The following is a 22911-nucleotide window of genomic DNA, read 5'->3' on the forward strand; positions in this document are numbered from 1 at the left end:
TGAGGTTTAACCCTTTGCCACGCTCCGTGCTCACCGTCACACAACACCCGGTACCTAGCTCGGCCCCAACAATGCAGAATCCGTGGGTTTCAGAGCCCTGCCCCGCATTAGCTATGCCCCAATAAACTTTGGGCTCCTGTTTTCCTGAGCCTGAGGTATGGCATCTCAATGCTTCCCCCGCTGCACTCCGCTTGGAGCCTAGCAGCAACTCAGTCCTACTCCAGAACTACGGGGTGAGGCAGAGCCGCCAACATTGCAGCCAGAGCTGCTTCAACCTGCGGTATTCCTGACTGGTTCATGCAGAAGTTACCCCCTCTCCCGATGCAAGACAGAGCAATTCAAAGTAGAAAACGAACCTCCCTGCAGCACAAGGAGACTTCCTGCACACTCACCCTCAACAGTCCCATCCCTCAGCGGCAGCTGCGATGCCCCACACACCCCAGCAACGTTCTGCAGCACCCATGTAACTGTGTGGCTGTATGTCAGCTCAACGGGGCCGACAGACGGCCATGGGAACAGGCCCAAAGCAGCGGGTCAGGGAATGCCCACCTCACACCCCATTCACAGCAGGTAGGCTTTGCCGGGCTGCATGGGAGCAGGGCCTCGCTCTGCCACACAGGGTCAGTCAGCAGCACAGCAGCAACCTCAGCGCAGCCTGCCACGCTGCGGGCTGGTATCACCCCAATGGGCTCGATGGGATGGGGATGCATGGGGGGCAGACGGGCAGGCAGCACCAAGCCATCACTCCCACAGTCTTGCCAGCTCCATACGAAGACCAAGCCTTGGGCTTCCCTCCACCACCTTTAGGAACGGGAGAGCACCGGGGCTTTTTTGGAGGAAAACGCAAGTCAATCTGCATGTGAGCTTCGGGCTGGCACTGCACGAGAGCAACTCTGCTTATTTCTATCACGAGTTACATGGTCCCTACAACTTGTAAAAAATAAAAAGCCTTTAAGAACACTGCGTTCTGCCTTTTCCTTCCCTGCTTATCCCCCTGCAACAGACGGCGGCCGAGCGACGAAAGTTCCCTCCGTTCCCACCCTCTTCCCCTACGCCGCGGTCAGACGGCACCCCGTCCCCTCACCTTCCATCCGGCCGAGCTGTTGTTGTCGCCCTTGTCCTTGAAGTAGGGCACGCACCGCACCATCCAGTCGTAGATCTGCGAGAGGGTGAGCCGCTTCTCGGGGGAGCTCTCGATGGCGCGGGTGATGAGGTCGGCGTACGAGAGGTTGCCCCACGCGTTGCGCCGCGACGAGCACTTCCTCGGCGCCGCCGCCGCGGGGCCGCCGCCGCTCAACCCCCCGCCGCCCGCCGCCGCCGCCGCTCCTCCCGGCGCCGGCCCGGGCCCCTCCGGGCCGCCTCCGGGCAGCGGGACCGGCGGCCGCGCCGCCTCCTCGGGGCCGCCGGCGGCCGCCGCTTCGCCGCCCGCGGGGGCCGCGCCGCCGACGGCCATGGCCGCGCCGCCCCCCTCCTCGTCGTCGTCCTCCTCCTCGGGGATCATGGAGGCGGCGTCGGCGGGCGGCTCGCCGGCGGGCTTGGCGGGGCTGGCCTGCAGCTCGGGCCTCTGCAGCGGCCAGGTGCAGGAGCGGGGGCGGCTCTGCGGCTCGAACTCGGGGTCCAGCTCCACGTCCAGGGGCGAGAGCGGCCCGGGGGGCGACGCCTCTGCCATCTTGGCCTCCCTCGGGGGCGGCTGCGGCGGCGGCGGGGCGCTGCGACGGGGCGGGCGGCTGCCGGCCCCGCTCCTCCTCCGCCGCCGCCTGCTCGGTGCCGCCGGGAGCCTAGCGGGCGGGCATGCCGCTCCCCGCGGGCACGGAGCGAGGAGGCGAAGCCGGCGAAAATAACAAACGGAGAGCGAAAAAACGCGATTAAATCGGGCGGAGCGCCGGAGCGCGGTGCCGGGGTGCGCTCGGCGGTGCGAGTGTGCGTTTGTTTATGTTTCTTCACTCCATGCGGGCGCTCCGGCTGCGTCCGCGCCGTACCCGGCCGTGGGGGCCGGCGAGTACCTTCCCTTCCTCGGGCGGTCCTGCGCTCGTCCCTGGGCGACGCCGAGGAGTCCCTCCTTCTTCGGGACGCCCCGAGGGGAGCGCGGATCCCTGCGCGCTGTTCGCCGTCACTTCGCGGTGCCCCCGAGCCCCGCGGCACCTCCTCGCCAGAAGAAAAAAAAAATGTAATAATAACGATAAAAATCCTTCCTCTCGCAGAGAAAAAGCGAGCACGAGAGGGACGGATCGGATCGGCGCTCCTCCAACAGGTCCGGGAGCTTTAAGCCCTCCCTCGGGCTGCCGAAGCGAATGGGTTTTGTTCCAGCAGCACCGCCGCGCTCGTAACCTCCGCGCTCATAACCTCCGTGCTCCTGCCGCTGCCATCTTGACAGTTCCCTCCGCTCGAGTCACCGAAAAACCGCGGGCGGGGGCCGGTGGGGACAGAGCCGACGGCCGCCCCCACGCCAACGGAAAGGCAGAGCCCAGCGCCCGGCAGTAGCAGCAGCGGCGGCGGCGGTACTGGTGTTGGTGATGATGCTGCTGCGCGGCTCCGCTCCGCCCGCTCTGCGCCTGGGGCTCGGCGGAGCCTTCCCTTTAAAGGCGACGCGGGGGGAGGCGGCGAGGCGAGCGGCCCGGCTGCCGCAGCCCGCCCCAGCTGCCCGTGGCCCTGCCGGCCGCCAGCTCGCACATCCCTCCTCCTCCTCGCCACAACACAAAGTTATAGCCGCGCGCAGAGAGCCGCAACCTAACCCGCCGCGCCGCGCAGCCCGCCCACGGGCGGGGTCGGGCGGGGCCGAGCGGGGCCTCCCACACAGGGCGGGGAGAGGGGAGAGGAGCGCGGCCGGGCCCCAGCGCCCCTCCGCCGCACGTCTCGGCCGCCGGGGGGAGCGGGGACGGTGGCACGGGGCTGTTGCCCGTTCTCTCGCGCGTTCTCTTGGATTTAAGCAACGCGAGTGATTTCACGACTCCATACATTAAGTTTTTGTCGCGTTCGCCCGACTTGCTGCCTAATCCCACCTGCAGATAGCTCTGCTTGTCGCAGTGGAGCAACAGCGCACCTCCTAACTGGGCTGTAAACGTGCGTGCAAGTTATTCTTGCCAGTATTACCTCCGGAGTCCAGTTTACCTGGCCTGCTTTTGGCACTGCGCTCAGCCAGCAGGGTGGAGAGCACTCAGCCAATGCCCACGTGAAGGCCATCACCCCACTGTGTTCTCCGCCCCTGACAGAAGGGCCTCTGAGGCTTGAGGATGTCGCTAATGACAGGTTGGGTAAAGGGGTGACCCACAAACAGGGAACACAGCACTCTCAACACGAATGTCCTTACAAAGCACCGTGTAGCAGTGTGCGCCTATCAGCTCTTGCCCAGCTCTATGTCAACCTCAGCCACGGCCTGGATTCAGTACAAAACGTGTTGACTCGGGTTAAAGCAGGTGTGCTTCTGAAGCGTTTCCACACAGAATTATTCTCTAGATCAAAGTTACGACCAAAGACCACGCAAGGCTGTGAGTGATGAGGCTTCCTCAACCACCACGAGGAGCCCAAGCAGGCCAGCTGCTGGCTGTCACCAACACCAAAGCCTTCCCCAAACCTGTCCATGCTCGGGGGCAGCATTTCCTCAGGTCCCAAGGTTCCACGTCGCACGGTTCCATACCATGCTTTGACCTTGGGCTGGGTTACAAGCTGAAGTTCTAGTCCGAAATGATATTATCATCTTCATTTATTTATTTAATTGACACTGCATTGCTGCACAGGCACTGCCATTATGCCTCACTGTGCTAGGTGAAGGCCCCGCACGTGGTCAGAAATGCTCTACTCCCTGCCAGAATTGCAGCCTAAGTAAGACAGGCCAGGGCGGGAGAAAGGAAATAAGTAAGTAGTAACCCTATTAAGGAGATGATGGACTGAGGCACCAAGCAATTACATGACTCTGCTGAGGTCATACAGGAAGCCCGTGTCAGAACTGAGAAATAAAACCAGATCTCCTGGGTGCCGGCCCTGGCCCTTTGCTGCAAGATTCTCTTTCCTCTTCAAAATGCACCGGTGCTTTCAGCCAGACAGCATTTTACTGCATGAGTTACAGTATCCGTCCTCCATGCTTCCACACAGTGAAATAGAACGAGGAACCCGTTATCATCGCTGTTCTGTGGCTCGGAACACTGCAAGAAGTATATAAAAAGTGATCCAAATTGAATCTAAAGCCTGCACGATTTCCAGCCTCTTCCTTTAAGTACCTTAGTGCCCCGAGGGTGGGATTTTCAAAAAGCTCGGTTTATGGGAGTTTTATCGCTGACTTCAACAGGAATAAAGTTAGGCCAGCCCTGAGGCCATCTGACAGTCTCACTCGCTTACCGTGCCTACTTAGGCTGAGAGTACTGTGTCTTCCTCCGCAGCACCTTTCAAAACCTTGAGTAAGGGCAGTAGACATACACGTATCTTGCATGGTGGATGAGGCAGCCACCTTCTTACTGAGAGGGCCGCATGCCGTTTGCTTCCTTGGACAGAAGATGCAGTTTGGTGACTTCTGCACAGCCATCTCCTTCCCTTGGACCACAGCAGGACTTGCAGATGAACTGGTATGGCCGGGTTAATTTTTCCCCCACCAAGTGCAGAACTGCTACAGAGAGGCCACTGTCACAGGTGAAACTGAAGTCGGGTGTTCTTCAGGGTTCATAAAAGGGTGGGAAAAAAGTAGAGGAATGGTGTAGATGAAAGAAAGAAAAACTCAAATATTTTATGAATATTAAGCGCTTGTACTCCAAGGGATGATCTGATTCAGAGGATCTACATAAAAATGTACATGTGGGCAAACTTTTCTACACATTTTTAAATTATGTATTCCTGAATTCCTTTAAAAGCTGTTCTTCTCCGTGCCATAGGCAGTACCTGATACGGATCCAGTGGGGTCATGGTTCCATTGCAGCTGAGTCATTTCTGTGGGTTATCTCGGTCACACACATTCACCACCCATGAGACGTGGGGCCTGTGGCATACTGCCTAGGGGAATGTAGCAGTCATATGACAGCGCTCTGGAGGGGAATCCTTACAAGTGATTATTTTGTTGAGATTAACTCTTTTAAGCTTTTACATCCTGCTACATCAGCTCGGTTTTTCTTTTGAGTCTTCCATGTTGTTGACACAGAAAGCTACCTTCTAAGGTGACAGTGTACCAGTTTCTAGCAGTAACCCAGATCTGATCACTCCTTCCTTCTGCCATAACCTACATTCTCCCTGGGCTGGTAGCTAGAGAAGTGCAGGTCACTTTTCTGGCTTTACCTCTTTACAAAGGCTTGCTAATGCGGTAGCACAGGTGTACAGTTGGAGGTAGAGCTAAAGGTGCATTGAAGAGGGGGTTGGTCCTGGAACTTATCGTTATCAACATCTACTGTAAAGCGTAACTGCTGTTCAGTAGGACAATGTTGTTGCAGTTACCTTAAAACAATGGCCGCATTGTCTACACTGACTTCACACAAGCAAGTGTATAGCAGGTTCCTTTGTAAGCTACCCGGCTTTGAAGCTAGGTCTCCAAAGGGTTTGTGCCCACTGCAATAACCCTGCCTGCCCCTCCCATCTGCCCTATTCTTTTTGCTTCCCTCAGTTCCCTAATGTCCTTTAAACACAAGCTGGGCAAAGGGCAGCAGGTTTTGTGCCCGACTGAGAGCAACGTGTGTGCTGATTAGAAAGAAATGTCACCTAGAAGCCAGCCAACATCCTACTTCGAGACTTTAGCCTTTCTGCCCAATTTGGCTAAAACTGACCATTGGCTTCCAAAGTTATTAAGGGGAGATTGGCTGACTGGCACAGAGAGGCAGAGCAAGGGTCTATATCATGCCGTGGAGACACAGGGGGCTTGCAAAAGACAGTTGCAGAGTTCCAACTATAAATTTTTCCTCAAATGGATGAACAGCAATTTAAGGATCGGTTGAGGTTGGACTTCAGCCTGTGAACTTGCTGACCAGTGAGAAGGGAGGGGAAGGAAGAGAAATGCAGTAGAAGAAGGAAACGGTGACATCAGTGCTCTTTCCTCAAGTGATCTTGATGAGTTGGGGAATCAGACCTAAGACCGGTTTGGCACCAAAACTTGCACACCCATTGCTAAGGAATTCTTGATCCATTTCTGCATGCGTACAGCGCATACAGTTGTCCACATTAAAAAACACGATCATCTTTTGGAAGAAGCGAGGTTTATGACTTAAACTTCCAAAGAAAAAGTGCAAAAGCTCAATCCAATCATTTCACATTGTTATTAAAGCAGCCTCACGCCTGCTGCATTGCCAGGGCCCACCAAAGAGCAGTGCCTTGTATGCCAGCAGGCTCCCAGCTTCTCATGGAGGACTTCTAACTGGGTGCCATACCTTCAGTAACAGCGTAAGCACACACAGTTGCCTTGCCAGCTCCCACAGTGTTACGTTCAGGTCCTGCAACACTGGTGCCTTCCTAAAAGCCCCATTAAAGGAGCGTCTTGGCTGCCATTTTAAACCCACAGCCAAGTTCCTAACGCTCTGTGGATACAGCCTAAGTATGCTTTCAGGGCCAAGAAGAAAGCAGGAAAAAAAGTGTCGTTTTGCAAACCTTTTAAACCTGATTTAAAGCTGATCCTATGCTACTCAAAAACTCACAACGTAATTTTTGAACACTTGAGAGTGGGAGCAATGACTGAAGTTCATATTGGTGTGGTGAGACAAATCAAAGTGCTGAGGTCCGGCTTCCTTGGGTTTTTTTTTCCTTCTTTTTTAAACATTCAGCTTTGGCGGTATGAAAGGCTTTAGTCTCAGCAGCAGCACTTCCAGCTCACGACAGAAAACAGCTCTCAACCACTTCGCCCTCCCCCCCTCCAGGACACCCTCACACAAACACACGGCCAGGACACCTCCATACTGCCAATGGGACTGCCCCGCAGCCGACCCCTTGTGCAAGCCAGGCACACCGCCTCTTACCCCATACGGACTTAATTACACCCACTTATTCCTTAATTATCCCGTCCCTATAATTTAACGTCACCCTTTGCCCACACAGCGGAGCACGGCCGCTGGCCCCGCCCGAGGAGCCTGCAGCGAGGTTACCTCAGCGGCCGCCACACTGCAGGCCCACAGCCCGCTGCCGCTCCCGCCCAGGGCACGCCCCCTCATTATAGCCCCGCCCCCTCATTATAGCCCCGCCCCCTCATTATAGCCCCGCCTCTCGCCGCGGCCCGCCCGCACCAAGCTAGGCTGCGGCGTGCAAACAGATGATGTCATGCTCTAGAGCCGCGCGTGACCGCCGGGGCCCGCCCTCGTCGCCCATTGGTCTGCGCCGTTCGGCCGTCAGGACAACGGCGCTCGCCATTGGCTGGCGCCTCCGCCCCGCCACCGCCTCCTGGAAAATAATAAACAATCGAGTAAGCAGCAGAGCGGGGGGGTTTGCGCGGGAGCGAGGCTGTTGCTGGGTTCGTGCCTCAGCTGGACGGCCGTTAAACGGGCGACGGCTGGGGGCTGACAGGTGCCCCTGAGGCGGCTGTCTCCAAGCGCTGCCGCAGAGCGGGTACCACCTGGGTCCCCGTTCACTGAGCAGCGCTAAGTAACTGCCATCTCCTCTGCTTCTACCACAGTGGCGTTGGTCAGGGATGGCTGAGGGGGCTGCGTGCTGCCCGAGGGCTCGCTGCCTGGCTGAGGGTCACTGTCTGGCCGCCTCTGAGGAGAGCAAAACCTGTCTGCAGGTTGCTTCAGCTCTTCTGGAGAATTAATGATTTCCTCCTGTAAGAGACTGCTGGAGGAAGGAGTCCAAGCACCCACCTCCTTGCACTATACCTCTCCAGCAGTGCGTGTTGGTCCTTCTCCCAGATCTTCGTATCTGTGCTCCCTGACACGTGTTCAATGCAAGGCACGTAGATAAGCAAAAGGGGGCCTAGTGCCAGGGGTCCCTCCCCTCCCCACGGCAATGTTACTGCTGCTAGGTCACAGCCTCCCCATTGGCTGGCAGAAGCCCCAGTCACCCACCCTGTCCCCCAGGCAGCAGTATGAGTTCAGCGGGCTGGCTGGCAGTGGTTGGGCAAGCCACCTCCTGCCCAGTGAGATGCTCCTTTGGCAGGCCAGGGAGATGCATCTGAACCCCACTGGGCCAGAGCTCATAGAAGCATTAAGGTTGGAAAAGACCTCTAGTATCTAGTCCATCAGCCCATCACCACCATGCCCGCTAGGCCACACCTCTCAGTGCCGCATCTACCCTTTTCTTGAACACCCCCAGGGACTGTGACTCCACCATCTCCCCCACATCTCCTGATGCATGGTGTGGAGGGAAGAAGATCACCAGGGGGCAGAGGAAGGCTTCGAAAGAGATGGTGAAGTGCTAAGCAAAAGCAGCCATCATTCTGCATGTGGTGAGGGAAGTGGCTGATAAGCTTGCAGCTGGCCCTCTCTTCACCCGTCAAAGGAACTCGGAGGCTGCTTACTCAGGAGTTGCCTCCAGTTGGGGGTGGGGAGTGACATTTTCCAAGCGTTCCGGCTGTGCTGAAGTGGGTGGTGGGCACCTCCTGCCCACTAACCCACCTGGGAAGAGCAGTGGCAGCAGGAATGTGCCACTGTAGCCTACTGGCATGTGTTGGGTGTGCTCAGAGGAGCTCATCTTGCACAGGAACATGTTTGAGAGCTCAGTTCTGAGCAGGGATGCGGGGGAGGAGAGGTGTGGAGCTGCCAAGCACGGGGTGGCTCTGGGTATGCCCAAAGCAGAATGTCCCGCATCTTCACGTGCAGACAGACTAAAAATAGGGGACCTCAGGATTGGTCAGCAGCAGTAGGAACTTTTGGGGTGGTAGGTCTGGGCTTGAATGCCTCAGCTGAGCCCAAGTGTCCTGCTCCGAGTATGAAAAGCCTCATGTTCCTTGTGGTTCATGTGAGTGTCACTTAAGTGCACTTGGGGCATGCAATTACAGCTAACTGCCCTGCAAACTCTTCCCGGCATCTGAAAAATTGAATTCTCTTGTCCACATGTACCCTCCCCTGCCCTGCAGGATCCTCTCCTTCAGTCTGGCAAACCTCTGCGTGAGAGACGCATGGCTTAAATCACCCACTGCCATTGTACCTTGGAGAGCTGATGACATTGAGTGAAACCTGTTTGATTTTTTTTCCCTTTTCTTTTCGTGTACCATTTTTGTGAGCACACGTAATTGAATACACACTGAGAAATGATCTGCTGAAGAGCCTGCTGTTTCTAAATGCAGTAGCTACTCTTCATAATAAGCATATTAAACATAAAATGTATCAAGGTAGAGCTATTATAAGCCTTGTTTTACCAAAATGGATTTTTTTCCCCCCTTGGAACTAACGTGGAAAGCTGGGGAGAAACTGTAGCTGAAGTCTGACATGTTCAAACACAAGAAGCCTAAAGAGGAACGCAGTCTGTTCAGTTTGCTCACAGAGGCTTTGCGACCTGTGTCCTTGTAGGAATGATGACACAAGCTTTTTTTTTGTTTGTTTGTTTTTTAAAATAAGGAAGGAATTAACTGCCTTGGCTAATGGCACCCTCGCTAGGACACCATTTGGCTGTGAAAGTTGTTGGTGCACCCAAATTTCTCAGCTGGGGAGAATTTCTGAAGTGAGAGTGTCCCCACATCTGTGGGTTGGAAGAGCTATTTAAAATTCTTCCTAATTGGAAAATTAAACACTGTTGCTTTAAAACAGTGGTGCACCGCTTTGAAAAATTAAGACCATATGGAATCATTTATTACTTTTCAATATGTATTCAGTCTCTGGTGCAATTTTATGTACCCGCTAATGCATAAAATCTTTTGGAGCAAGAATAAAGTACCACAAAGCGTGATTTAATGCCATGGGGTCACCAAATCTGTTTTGCATTACTGGATGTTTCAATCTGTTGAAAAGAAGGGGATGTCCCTGAACCAGTGGAACAATGAAAGGGCAGTTGGAGGGAAGCCCATAAATCTGAAACACTTTGGCAATATACTGCACTCATCAAACAAAACTTTCTAAAAACCACTGGGGATTTGGGCATGTAGGAGATACAGTTAGGGAGAAAATTAAACTAAGTAACATAAAAATTAAAGTCATATTAATAGCACAATACCTGGTTGCAGCTTACGAAATCCTAACAGATTGTGTTTTCACGTAGTACAGGCCCACATAGGCATGTGACTGCAAGAGAAAATAAAAGTAATCCGGGAGCACACAAAAGTACTTTTGTTTACAGTGCTGCGGTAACTGGAAGTGCCTATTCTTGAGCTTATTCGCAAACACTTCTGCCGCTTTCTTGCAGAAATCCTATCCAAACACTTTTGTTGTGACCCCATTAGCCGAGGACTTTTGGCCTTAGTTCTTTTCATGCAACTACTGCAGCTCTTCTCTCGAGGTTCAGCCTCACAGTCTCAGTCTCATAGATCTTCCTCCTTCAGGGGGCTGAGCGAAGGCTGAAGAGTCAGCCATGTGCTTGTTGCTGAGTTGCTGAGCGGCCAGCCATGGGGCAGCGTTTGCTCTCAGGGTCTGGGCATTATCCTTTCTGCAGTTCTGTAGGGACTGACACCAAGGGGTTGAGCCTGATGAGTTGTGTGCTCCTGCCAGCAGGTGCAGCGCTCTGCAGGCACAGGAGGAGATCTCTATGCCTCGATCGTGCAGCTGGGAGCAGCATAACTGGCCGGCAGTATGTATTTGCAATTTATAACCAGCAAGTAATCTGCTTAATCTGCAACTTTCCTGCAGCACCAAAGCTTGTTCATCATTCTTTACACATTTGATAACTGATAGTAGTCATTTCAAATAACTCTTTTTTTTTCTTTTTTAAATAAATAGAGTATGCATACTTCTGGCTTGACACTGTGACCTCTCCCTCCTGCTCACATTTTAGCATCAAAATTCCTCAGGCAAAACGAATCCGGTGGAATGAATGCACAATTTGGTTAAGACAGATACCAGAAGAAGTAATTACTACTCGTGAATAGCTTTTATTCGGATCCTACATCACCGCTGTTGGAAAATCTTAGGAAATCTTCTCGAAAGTTCTTTCAAACTTTCCTGAGAGCGGTTCTCCATGTCGGTATACGTTCCTACTTTACTGTGTTCAGTATGGGTGGTAGCACTGCTGTTTGCCCATAGATGGCACTGGCGTTACACTGCTGAAGAAGCCCCCAGCCTAGGAATTGAGGCTATGGTGGCAATGAGAAGAAAAAAATACCTGCTTTTTTTTCACTCACTGTGACAGTGGTGTTGGGAACTGTTCTACTTGCAGGAACTCACCGTGTGGGAAGAGATCCCGAGGTGATGAGGCAGCATATTTCCTGTGCTTGATGTCAGGATTTGTTCTGTAAAACTGACCCTTAACGACACCCTGAAAATGAGGAACGTGGTGCCAGAGAGCAGAGCAGGAAGCATGAAATGATGTAACGTGTTTCTTCTGCTTATGAAGTCCTTTTTTTTTTTTTTTTTTTTTTTTTTAACTCCAGGTTTGTGATTCAGCATTTTCTGCCACTGCCAGAATATGAAGGGGGAAAACTCTGCAGAAAAAGTTTCACAGAATCACAGAACTGGAAGGGCTGGAAGGGACATCTGGAGATCATCGAGTCCAACCCCCTGCCAAAGCATGCTCCCTACAGCAGGCTGCACAGGTAGGCATCCAGGCAGATATTGAATGTCTCCAGAGAAGGAGACTCCATAGCCTCTCTGGACAGCCTGCTCCAGTGCTCCGTTATCCTCACTGTGAAGAAATTCCTATGCACATTTGTGCAGAACTTCCTATGCTTCAGTTTGTGGCCATTTCCCCTTGTCCTATCACCACGCACCTCCATTTCTGTTGTTCTAGTGTTTGCCATCAAGTATTTTTGTTCCGTTTTATAGAAGTGTGGAGGGGATTATCTTTTCCCCAAATCATTCTTCCCTCAATCTCATGATCTGAGAACCCTGGAAATAAATGTAGGAAAAGTAGCATTTAGGCACGGCCTGGGTACTGAACTGCTCAGCTACTGATAATGAAAGTGAAATGCCGTGGGTTTGTTGGAGTTAGATGACCAGGCAGCTGCTATTTTGGCTCTGACAAATGATCCTTTGAGCTTAATGACAGTGTGACAGGCCAGCTCCGTTGAGGTACTGGTGCTGAGCAAACATCCTATTCAGGATGGCTGGCCTGGGGAAGCCCTGGGTTAGAGTACCAGCCTTGTGAGGCTGCTAGCCTGGTACAACCTCTAGCTTCAGTCTCTACTGTGTGATGATAATGTGCAATCTCAGACACAAGCCCTCCTCTCAGAGCTTTTGCAAAAATGCCTTTGCAGTCAATGGCAGTTTTGTAAGAGAAGCCCTGGCTTCACAACCTTCTACTTCTGAGGCTGTGTTGCAAAATGTCTCCTCTTCCTGTAAGCTCTCCTTTAAATGTGAGGATTTTTCCACCAACTTCTTTCTTAGTCTGTTTTCTTGCTGAGATGCATGAGGCTGCACCAAGGGGCCAGACACTCCTGCTGGGGACTCTGCAGACATCTTGCCTCTGGAGCCAGTGTGAGCCCTCAGACCACCTTTGTGCGAGGAAAAGGATGCATAAGTATGGACGCAGCCACTCATGCTTTGAAGGAGAAGAAGGTTCAGTGGCTGCTCTGTGCCAGTTAGATAATTTGCTCCTGCAGATGCGGTCTTGGCATGCCTCGGGTGATGTGTGCTCAGGGTGGTACCCTTTGTAGCGACAGCATCGGTTTCCCGTATCAAATCACATCTCAGTGAACAAGCAGGGAGACAGCCTTGTCATACTTTCTCTGTACCTGCTGAGATGGCAGCGTCAGTGAGGGTAACTGATGGCTGCTTTTCAATTGCTCCAAATGCCAGGCAGAAGGAAGATCACTTGCATCTGCATGAGATTTTGAATAGATTTTAAGAGTCCTAAGGGAGAAGCAACTGGGTACGAGCACATACTGTATTAGCGAGACCAGCACTGGGATGGCTTGTGTTTTTAAATTGATGTCGAAAAATTGGCAGTGGAACATTAGAGCCACACAAAATGATTCAGAGCCTGAAGAAAATGCTTTGCAATTAGAGACTTGCAGCACTCACTCGCTCTAGCTTATCAAAAAAAGACTGAGCAGGGAATTGATTACGATGGCTAAAGGAACTTCACTGGGAGAAATATATCAGGTACTGAAAGGCTCTTTAATCTAGTAAATTATGAGAATATGTATCAGGAAGCTGAAACCAGATAAATTGGTATGAAAAACTGAGAGCAAATTTATTAGAATGAAGGTGATTAATCACTGTAACAAGCTGTCAGGGCAGTTGGTACATTTTACAGATGTGCCCAAGCCAAGACAGGCGTGTTTCTCATGGATGTGCTCTAACTGCATTTAAAAGCATGAGTGACGCTGTAGTCAAGGTAAGCAGGCAAGGTTTGAAGGGCTGTGATATACAAGAGGTCTGACTAACAGTTCCCAGAGGATCCACAGAGATCTAATGGTTCCCATCTGTCCTTAACCTCTCAGAGACTGAGAAAATAGCACTTAGCAGAGAGCGGAAGGGAAGAATCGAAATGACAGCCCTGTCACTGGCACACTAATGTACCCTCTGTATCTAGGAGGATTGTACCCTTTGCCTTCTCAGGTCTTCATTAATATATTTTCAACACTAATTTCGACACTACTTTTTCTCCAGTCCGCCGCCAGCCCTCTGTGCTGATTGTTGTCAGTGTCTTTCACCTTACTGGAGTGTGAGTAAAAAACCGTGATGCCCAGCTGCTCATATGATAGCTTGGAAAAGTAGTTTCCTTTTTTGTTTGTTGTTACTTCATCTACTCGAACTTCATGGTCACCTGTCCTCCATACCTCCTAGTTTCCTTACCACCCATTTCCTTTTATTTCCTTCGCCACCAGGTTCTGTACAGCATCAATAGTCTCTGGTGCAGCGCATCTTGGAGGCTTCTTTTAACTCATTCGGGGATAAATGTAACAAAGCGAACCCTCTGTTGCACAGATTTTGCATGGGAGGACTATGTGCTGCTTAGATAAGAGAAATTTGTGATATAGCGCCCTTCATTCAGAAGTATAAATTTGTAGCTACTGTAGCTACTGATGCTCTAAGGTGTCCCTGCAAAATAACTCCCCCTGCAATCTGTATCTAGAAAAGTGCTCTAATCTAATTTTAAAAACGAGACTTCTTTCCTGGAAAACCAGTTGGTTGTGAAAAGCAAGATTTTCTCATTCTGTGTTGCCTTTTCCAGGGTCCCAGTGCTCTCCCACTTTCTCCCCATCTGCTCAGAATGATGTAAGAATTTGCTGTTCTCTCAAGCCCGAAGTAAAGTCTGCTGGCTTTTCCCTGCGCCAGAGGGCAATTTTGTACAAAGTCAGAGCTGAAATGAGGCAAGCAGAGGGATGGGGAGAGATCCAGTCATCATCAATACCCACGAGCCATTAATCTGATGTGTGGAGTTTATGTTTGAAACACGGAAAATAAGAGGTAGAGAAGGAATTTGAATTAAGATCTCCAAATATTAAGTGAGAGTCCTGAGTTTATTTTAGCATGGAAAAATCTTTTTAAGGATAAGAAATCATTATTGTTATTATTATTATTTTGGAGGAAATACAAGTAGCGTTCCATGCAGCTGTCAAAATGCCAGAGGCCCACATGCCTTAGGAAAATAGCAGGAGTATCTGCATGAGCAAAGAGCTCTAACCTGGGAAAAGACAGAAGACATGGAAAGAATCAGGCTGTGGCTTGAGAGGTGATAATAGCTTAGTCAGGGCACCATGTGGAGTCCTGCAATGGCTGGTCTTATCTGCAAAGGCTGCAGCTGAAAGCAGACCAAGGCAAAAGCTGATCCAGAATATTCCCAACTTCTAGGGGAATACTGGGGTCAAATAACCCACGTTTTAGGCTGAACTGAACCCATGAATACAAAACTTTCTCAAAACTCAGGGGAGATGTTGCTCTTGACCTTACTCCACAGCTTGGCTCCATTTGCTTAATCACTAGCAATGTGAAGATTATCCACCTTTGCTCTCTGGCTCAGATTTAGTTCACTGTCCTGTCTCCGTGTTTTTTGTGGTTCGTCTGTTTTTAAATGTACATCCTGCTGTTACATGTGGGTGAAATAAGTGGGTAGCCCTGTTACTCTGTTTTATTTTGGCTTGTTGATCACAGGATTCAGCCATACACAGAGTAGTGTGCAATGGAAGGATGGCAGCTTTGCCCAGCTGGCTGAGATCTCACCTCTAAGCTCAAAAAGGCCTACCTATTCTGAGTGGCGTAGGAAGCTCTCCAGGGCACAGAAGGAGAGAAGTAATCAATTCTTGTAGAAATGTTTCTGCGATGCCATGGAATCCAGCCAAGAGACATGATGAAAGTGAAAACTGTTTTCTAGGGCATCCAGTTTCATTTAATTTTGTCATGCCCATAGAACTTTTCAGCAAATGCCTGTATCCCTTTGTGTGTTGTGTCCTGTATGCTTTTGTGATTTAGTTACCCTGGCAATCCAGCTAATTTCCCAGAAAAGTCTGTTCCATCAAAGTTAGATGACCTGCTACAGTAAAAGTCTCTTCCTGTGTGCCGCCTTTCAAAGTGCAGTCGTTTGACTAGGCAAGCCACGGAACACCAATGAATAATATGTTTGTCTGTGTTGTTTTTCCTCCTGGATTTAGCATTTTTAGAGCTTGGGGATTAAGATACACAGCCAAAAAGTTACTTAAATATGCCACAACATGGAGATTCGAATGACTGGCTCACTGAATGTCACGTGGGGTAGCTGCACAGTATGTATGGAGAGTGAGGAGCCTCAAAAGAGTGAAACCCGACTGCACAGGGACATTGTTGAACCAGCCAGCAGAGACTATGAGCCTGGAAAAGGGAGTTGCACAGGTAACCTGCAGCAGATAAGAACTGTGACCATTAAAGAAAAAACGCAATGAGAATAAATGAAATGTTGAACGGAGATTGACCCATCTCCTTTTGTACCTTCTTTGCCCTTGTTTTGGGGAGGGTGCAGCCTGTTGTTCATTCTTGGAATACAGGCAGTGGACAGGATTGTTGCAAGCTGAACCATGTGGGAGGAGTTAAGAGACTGATGACAAATTGGTGGCAGAACAGGACTGGGGACCTTCCAGAAGCTCTTATCAGAGCAAGGACGATAGGACAAGGGGGAATGGTTTTAAACTGAGACGGGGAGGTTTAGGTTAGACATTAGGAGGAAATTTTTCACACAGAGGGTGGTGACGCACTGGAACAGGTTGCCCAAGGAGGCTGTGGATGCCCCATCCCTGGTGGCATTCAAGTCCAGGCTGGATGTGGCTCTGGGCAGCCTGGTCTGCTGGTTGGCGACCCTGCACATAGCAGGGGGGTTGAAACTCGATGATCACTGCAGTCCTTTTCAACCCAGGCCATTCTATGATTCTCTGATTCTATGAAGAACCATCTCTTTTTGTACAGGAATAATCATGGGTTTTTCTGTAAGAGGATTCTACTGTAAAACAAATAGTAAGAATGCTCTGGATCTCAGAGCAGCAGTTTTAAGCTTCTCCAGGCTAGAAAGGCACTAGCTCTTGCTATTAGGGAAGAAATGAGGTTGTATCAACTCCAAATCTGTTCCAGGTGTTGTGATTTTTCCAGAACAGTGTCAGGATCCCAGCAGAGGAAGAATACATTGCTCTAAGGAGATTTCCTCACTGAGATGCAGAATATCTTGTCATCACAGCTGCACTTGACATTGGGTAATTCACAGTTACACCTGAAATTGAGTAATTCTCCCTTTGTCCCGAGGCTACTTGTGTATGCACTGAATATCTTTGAATTAAATAAAATCCTAGCCATGGATGACACCAGTCACCACCCACTTGCCAAAAAAGCCCCCACATGCAGGGGCAGCAATGACCCTCTCCAAACAGCTTCCGTGCTGGGGGGAGGAGAAGGCCCCCCAGCACCATTGAGCTCAGTCACTGGGGGAACAGCTTGGAGATGCAGACCAGACAGGGATGCACCAGTCCTTCAGGGAAGCCAGGGGGCTGTGGGGGATGAAGGACCTCATGAGCTTGGCTCCCCAGCCAGAGAAATGGTCACCACGATCACCACTCTAGGTCCAACTCTTTGCTTATCACCTTCTCCGCTTCTCTCCACTTTAAATCAAGCCCTGGCTCCCCTCCCAGGCTGTTCCTCTCAGCAAAGGCTGATTACAGCACAGGGATCTACAAGCCTACTGATGTCGTTATGCAAAGATGACACCTGGCAGTTTTTCATGGTCATTTTCCTTACATCAGTATGAACAGTATGTGCTCTGCTTTCTCTGATAATACTTTTCTTCCACACTCTCTAGACCTGGTCTGCATCTGCTTCGTTGCTTGAAGATCTCTGTCCGCTCATCTCCTTGTTCTTTCTGTTGCCTTTACTGACTGGACTCCAAAATGAAACCACCAAGATGAGTCTGAAAAGTTGAATTGATGTGATCATGGAGCACATCGCTTACTCTGCACAGGTGAGCAAACCCATCACTAATGCTTCCTTCTTACTCCCCTTACAGGTTCTAGATTCTCTGTTTCAGAAGCCCAACAGCACAGGTGGACAAAGTCCTACCCTTGTGCTTTGGGCATGCTGGAGCAGCCCCAGGTGCTCGCAAGTCTGAATGATAATTGACTGCGTACGTACTCAAAAGAACTGTTCTGTATCATGTCATCCTTATTGTACACAAGGCTCCGCTGCCCACCTGCCCCATGCTGCCCCATACAACGGCCTCCCTGTCACCCCGTGGGATTCCTCTGCCTCTTTTTTTTTTGTGATCACCTGCTTTCATCTCATCCAGCAGTGGATGCAGGGTGCTATTAATCCCCTGGTGTGATTATACTCATTGTTTCTGCCTGCAGCCAGCTGTGGGCTTCAGTGCTGCAGAACCCCCCTGCAGGGCATTCCACCACCAATGGTTGGGCTAGTTGGTCTTACAGATCTTCATGTTTACATAACTCTAGGATTCTATGCACACCTCCAGGTAGACACAGGTCTCTCTCTTTGAAAGAGTAGTAGTTGCTTACTCACCTCTTTCCTACCAGCCTCTTTGCAGCCTTGCCGTGCTGTTTGAGGCTGGTATTCCACCTGCAGCTCAGGGCAAATCGCCAAGCCGTGTCTTGGAGGCTGCAACAGAAGGGGGATCTGCTGCCACACGGCCCTGCAGAGGAGCCTGCCGTTTTGTTCTGTGCCAGGAGCAGAGGGCTTGGGAGCTTACTTTTTTTTTCAGCACTTTGCAAAAACAATCTCCATCCAAAGTAGGATTGTATATTTATTTCACTTCACTCTCTGTATGACAGCAGTGTGAAAGCCTTCAGCATACTTTATCCAATCTGTAGGAAGAAAGAGGATAAAGTGAAGTTCTTTACAGGAACGGCACTGAACTGCGCGGAGGCTGCCGGGTCACCTCGCCCAGCAGCGGGGCAGCAGCAGCGGGGGTCCCTCCCCGCTCTCCGGGCGGTTCCCGGCCCGCAGCCGATGGATGCCCCCATGCCGTGGTGCAACGCTGCCATCTCGTGGTCCTCTTTTTCCTTGCAGGCAGACGCCCGCCGAGCTCTCAGGGCTCCCGGCGTCGTTCCACGTGCTCATGCAGCTGTTTATTATTTAGGGAACGCGTTTCAGTAGGAAGAGGTACTGAACCTCAGGAAAAAAATGTGTGATTCATATGAACCTCCCAGCGTGTTATCGTTGAAACACAGCGTTTAAGGGAGAACGTTTCTGTCGCTTGCAAGTTGGCATGGGAAGAGGAGAGATCCCGACATCCCGACGCATGGTGGAGCTCGATGATGGCGTATGAGGTGTCCGGCCTCCATAGGCAGACTCCTTAGTGCAAAGGTACTCCTACAGGGTTAGGTACTCGGTTTCTGTTCTCATTTACTGCTTATCTTGTTGTATTCTACATTCTTGCCTGAGTTATAGAACACTTTTGCTTAAGTTAAGGTGCCTAACATCATCTTAAATACAGCAGTGACCTTATCTATTGCTACTGATTATAACTATACCAAAGCTAATAATAGAGAGGTAGACCCAACTCCTGGCTTGTTGTCCAAGGTGAATCGGGAGTGTCTCAGCTCTCAGGAAACAGCGAAAGCTTCCAAAGAGCTCAGGAGGTCTTTGCGTATCCCCCCTGTATGAGCATGAGAAGTGGTATGGAGCAAAGGTGATGGAAAGAGGGGAGCTCCTGTCTGTTTTACAGCCAAGAGCTGGGAAGCTCTGCTGCAAGCTCTGGTTTTAAACATCTGTTTGAACTGCTATATGCAAGGCACATGAGCTCAGTCATCTTTGTGCTTACAAGACAGGAGGTGCTGCATCCAGCTCTTATGCAGGAATGCATTTTACTCCATTGATGTATCCCAGTACATCGGAACATTTTGACCCAAGGGCTGAGGCTTTTACATCTCATTTCTCAACTTGGGACATAGGCAGGAGCATGGCATTAGCAGCTGTAGTAGTTTCAACTCAGCGGCACCGTAGAACTGTGCATGGGCATGGGCATGCCAAGGAGTGTCTGGGAGCAGGCAGTCCTGTCTGGCACACTGAGACTTAGTCTGAGAGGCAGAAGGCAATTGAGCAAGGACGAGGCAAAGCTTTGTAATGATCTGCTACGGATGGAGGGTAAAATGAGAGCAACCAATGAGCAAACTGCCGTGGCTTCAGGAAGGCGATTACAGACATGCTGGTGTAATGAGCACATCTGATGCACAGGAGCTATTTAACCTTCAGCCTTGTGCCTTATAAAGCACCTCTGGGGCACTGGGTAAGGCTGTTAATTATTGGGGTCAACCTTAGCAGATGGAGGAGTCCTCAAGTACGGGTTGCTGTGATACACTCAGATAATTTGTCCATTATGTCAATAACTAATTTCCTAAATTGTTTAAGAATTTACAGATTAGAGTCCATTAACCAAGCCTTAACTCATGGCAGTGGGAGCAGTTACAGTCCACAAGGACTGCAAAACCCATTGATATGTCCTCGAGTACATATATATGTGTGTGTGCATATATGCACGCTATGTCACAGCCGTTAGTAAAGCAAATAATGCCCATAAAAAGCCCGAGTAGGCAATGACAGACACTGGCTTAAGCAGAGCAAGTACAGCCTTCAGATGCTCAGATAACAGAGAGGGATGTCTGTCTGTTATCTAAAGAACTGCGTATTTAGAAATCGTAATTGAATAGAGTCAGACCAAAGTGCTTAGAAACATAAAAGTGTAGAATCATTAAGGTTGGAAAAGACCTCCAAGCTCACCTAGTCTGACTGTCAGCCCATCCCCACCATGCCCACTAACCAAGGAAATCAGTGCCACATCCACACACTTCTTGGACATCTCCAGGGACAGTGACTCTACCATCTCCCTGGCAGTCCGTTCCAGTGCCTCACCATTTGTTCTGAGCTTTTTGGAATATCCAACCTGAAGCTCCTCTGGTGCAACTCGAGGCCATTCCCTCTTGTCCTATCAGTGTTACCTGGGAGATGCCAGCCTCCACCTCACCAAAAGCTCCCTTCAGGGAGCTGTAGAGGGTGATGAGGTTTCCCCTGAGCCTCCTCATCACTAGACTGAACAATCCCAGCTCCCTCAGCTGCTCCTCATAAGATTTGTGTTCCAGACCTCTCACCAGCTTCACTGCCCTTCTCTGGACACACTCCAGGGCCTCAATGTATTTCATGTAGCGAGGGGCCCCAAACTTAATGCTAGTAGTGTACTATTTGTTTCTGCGGAAATTATCTACAATAAACAGTTTATGGATTGGATAAGCTATGACTTGCTGCATTTCTCACCCTTACTCTGCAGGACAAATCCCACTGCTCCTGTGAATACATGCCACATAGTTGTTTGTACTTTAATGCAAGCAGTCTGTGAAGAACCATCGTATTGAGAAACTGCAAGATAGAAAGATAGGAGATCCCATTGTTTCGTGTGGAAGCCAAGCGTGACTGGAAAAGCAGCTGTCATGAGGGCTGCAGGGCTGAAGGCTGTGCTGCCTGAGCTGGCACATGCAACTCATGAGGCAGAAGAGTACTGTGTGTGTCTCAGTGTACCTGCCTGGTGCTCTCCGGGCTGACTGCCGGGAGTTAAACTGAAGGAAGCTGAAGAGACAGGAGAAAGGAGGAAATGAATGATGGCAGCGATAAGGCCTAGTGACACCATCAGGCCTTCAGGACATCAGTGGGGAGCAAGGTCCTGGAAAGGGCCCTGCCAGTCCCTGCCAGAATGGTGCCAGGCTGTTTTTCCAAGGCTGGTGGTGGACATGAAAACATATCGAACCCTCCTCCAGCACAGATGAGAGTCACAGGGTGCAGAAAGGAGGTGGGAGCAGCCTCAAAAGGAGAGACATTGCTAGAGCTGCAGATGCAGCTGGATGTATACAGACTGATGGGCTATGGGGGAAACCTCAGGGAAATCTCAAAAGCCTGAGCTTTTGGGGAGGTGACAGGCGGGGAGCCCCGAGCCCTCAAGCAGGCTTGGCCGTGTCCCCCGGTTCAGTCCTGTCCTCAGGTTCAGCCAGTTGTTCTGCCCTGAGGGAACAGCTTTAGAGATCTGATGCAGGGTTTTTTGGAGGGGAAGGAGCTGGCAGGCAACGTGCCCATCTTTATGTCTGCACAGGAATCAGGGATGGGACAGAAAGGGGACGCCATCCCCCAGTAGTGCTGCACCAGGCAGAGGGAGGCGAATGTGGCAACTTTGTGTCTGGGGAGAGGTGGCAAAGCTGGGCCAAGGCACCGTCCAGCATCCCAGTTGGGCACCTGGGTACACAGCTGGCTGTTGTTTTTCCCCACAGACACCCCTCACCTGTGCCCTCAGGGCCGCACAGCGCCGTGTGCCACGAGCAGGGGCTGAGCGAGCACAGGTGCACTGTGTGCTGGAACCATCTCCCACCCGAAGCGGCCAGGCGGCTCTGACTGAAATTTAATTTGCCTGGTGTGTTCAGGGGACGTTCTAATCAGCATTTCCTACAATTTACTTGGCAAAGAAGCTCAACTGGCAGCTGCTTCACTGAATGGGCTTTGCACCCAGTCTAACCTTCTCTGTTCGCTATTTGCAGCGCTGGAAAACCTCTCCGTCTCACTCTCAGAAGTTTCTATAGCAATCACTGCCGTCGTAGTGGAGGACTGAAAATGGTGAACCATTCAGATTGTAATTTGGCTGGACAGTAGTTGCTCCTCTCTCCAGCGGCCTCTGAAATTTCGCTTTTTGTGAGCTATCACAACTGGAGGAGTCCGGTCTTCAGCCCGTGTCTGCAACGAGCTTTGTCCCCCCGCACCCTGACTGACTGCGTCAGCTGTGTGCAGTGCCTGAACGTCGGCCAGCAGGACCTGGGGCGGATGCCTGCTCCCTCTGCTCCAGGACAGGCCTTACGTGAGCGATGTTCTTAACAAGGCGGCAGGAAAGAAACAACCCGCCGACACGTCATCGTGTGACCTGAACGTCATCCATCACTGGAGGTAGAACAAACAAGTTACACAAGTGCGTTTGGCTTTGCTAATTGTAAAAGAACAGAGGATACAAAGGGAGCTTTCTCTTCGTGTCAGCGAGCTTACTTTCCCTGGTTCATTTAACTTCAGCTTAAACAATCGCTTGATCTTTTGTTGCGCGCTTCATCTTCCAGCGGCTGTGATCTCTCTTAATTACTGTGACGTTCACGAACCGTGCACTAAAAATATATTAAGCAACAGAACTGAAGCGCCTGCTTTCTGCCCCGGGAGGATGTGCCAGAATTGTACCACGGCTTCTGAAGGAACCGACCGACCGTTTCCTAAGCTCTTCTAATAATCTTTTCTTACACTCTTATGGCTATTGTTGCCCACTGGAAAAATGAGCGTAAAGCTGAGTAAGGGGAATTGCGGATAAGTGTTTGTAATTTGGCTTTGGACTAACACAGTGTGATTGCACTCAAAGAATTTGAAATCTTTGCACTGGCAGCGGCACTCGAATCCGGGAATATAGGATTCGCATTGGAAAAGAGTGGATTTTTATAACCATTTAAATGAACAATTT

At 50.7% G+C, this 22911-nt stretch overlaps 1 protein-coding gene and 1 long non-coding RNA gene across 3 annotated transcripts in view; one reads left to right on the forward strand and one right to left on the reverse strand.

Moving 5' to 3' along the window:
- FOXO3 (forkhead box O3) overlaps positions 1 to 2678 on the reverse strand; it is an 85686-nt gene extending 83008 nt beyond the window's left edge. Inside the window, exon 1 of the mRNA XM_001234495.7 lies at positions 1085 to 2678. Coding sequence (XP_001234496.5) covers positions 1085 to 1669 — 585 coding nt within the window. The 5' untranslated portion in view covers positions 1670 to 2678. The remainder of the gene's footprint in view (positions 1 to 1084) is intronic.
- Positions 1047 to 22618, forward strand: LOC112532062. 2 transcript variants are annotated; one of them, XR_006938981.1, is made up of 7 exons: positions 1047 to 1169; positions 11408 to 11569; positions 15569 to 15785; positions 16515 to 16633; positions 17233 to 17391; positions 18453 to 18749; positions 20707 to 22618. It is a non-coding gene; the product is annotated as an uncharacterized LOC112532062 (long non-coding RNA). The 2 variants fall into 2 exon arrangements; XR_005858904.2 differs by lacking the exon at positions 1047 to 1169 and having other exon boundaries at positions 7372 to 11569.
- Positions 22619 to 22911: the final 293 nt, after the last annotated feature.

The sequence above is a fragment of the Gallus gallus genome, chromosome 3, assembly GCF_016699485.2.
Source record: "Gallus gallus isolate bGalGal1 chromosome 3, bGalGal1.mat.broiler.GRCg7b, whole genome shotgun sequence".
NCBI classification, from domain to species: domain Eukaryota; kingdom Metazoa; phylum Chordata; class Aves; order Galliformes; family Phasianidae; genus Gallus; species Gallus gallus.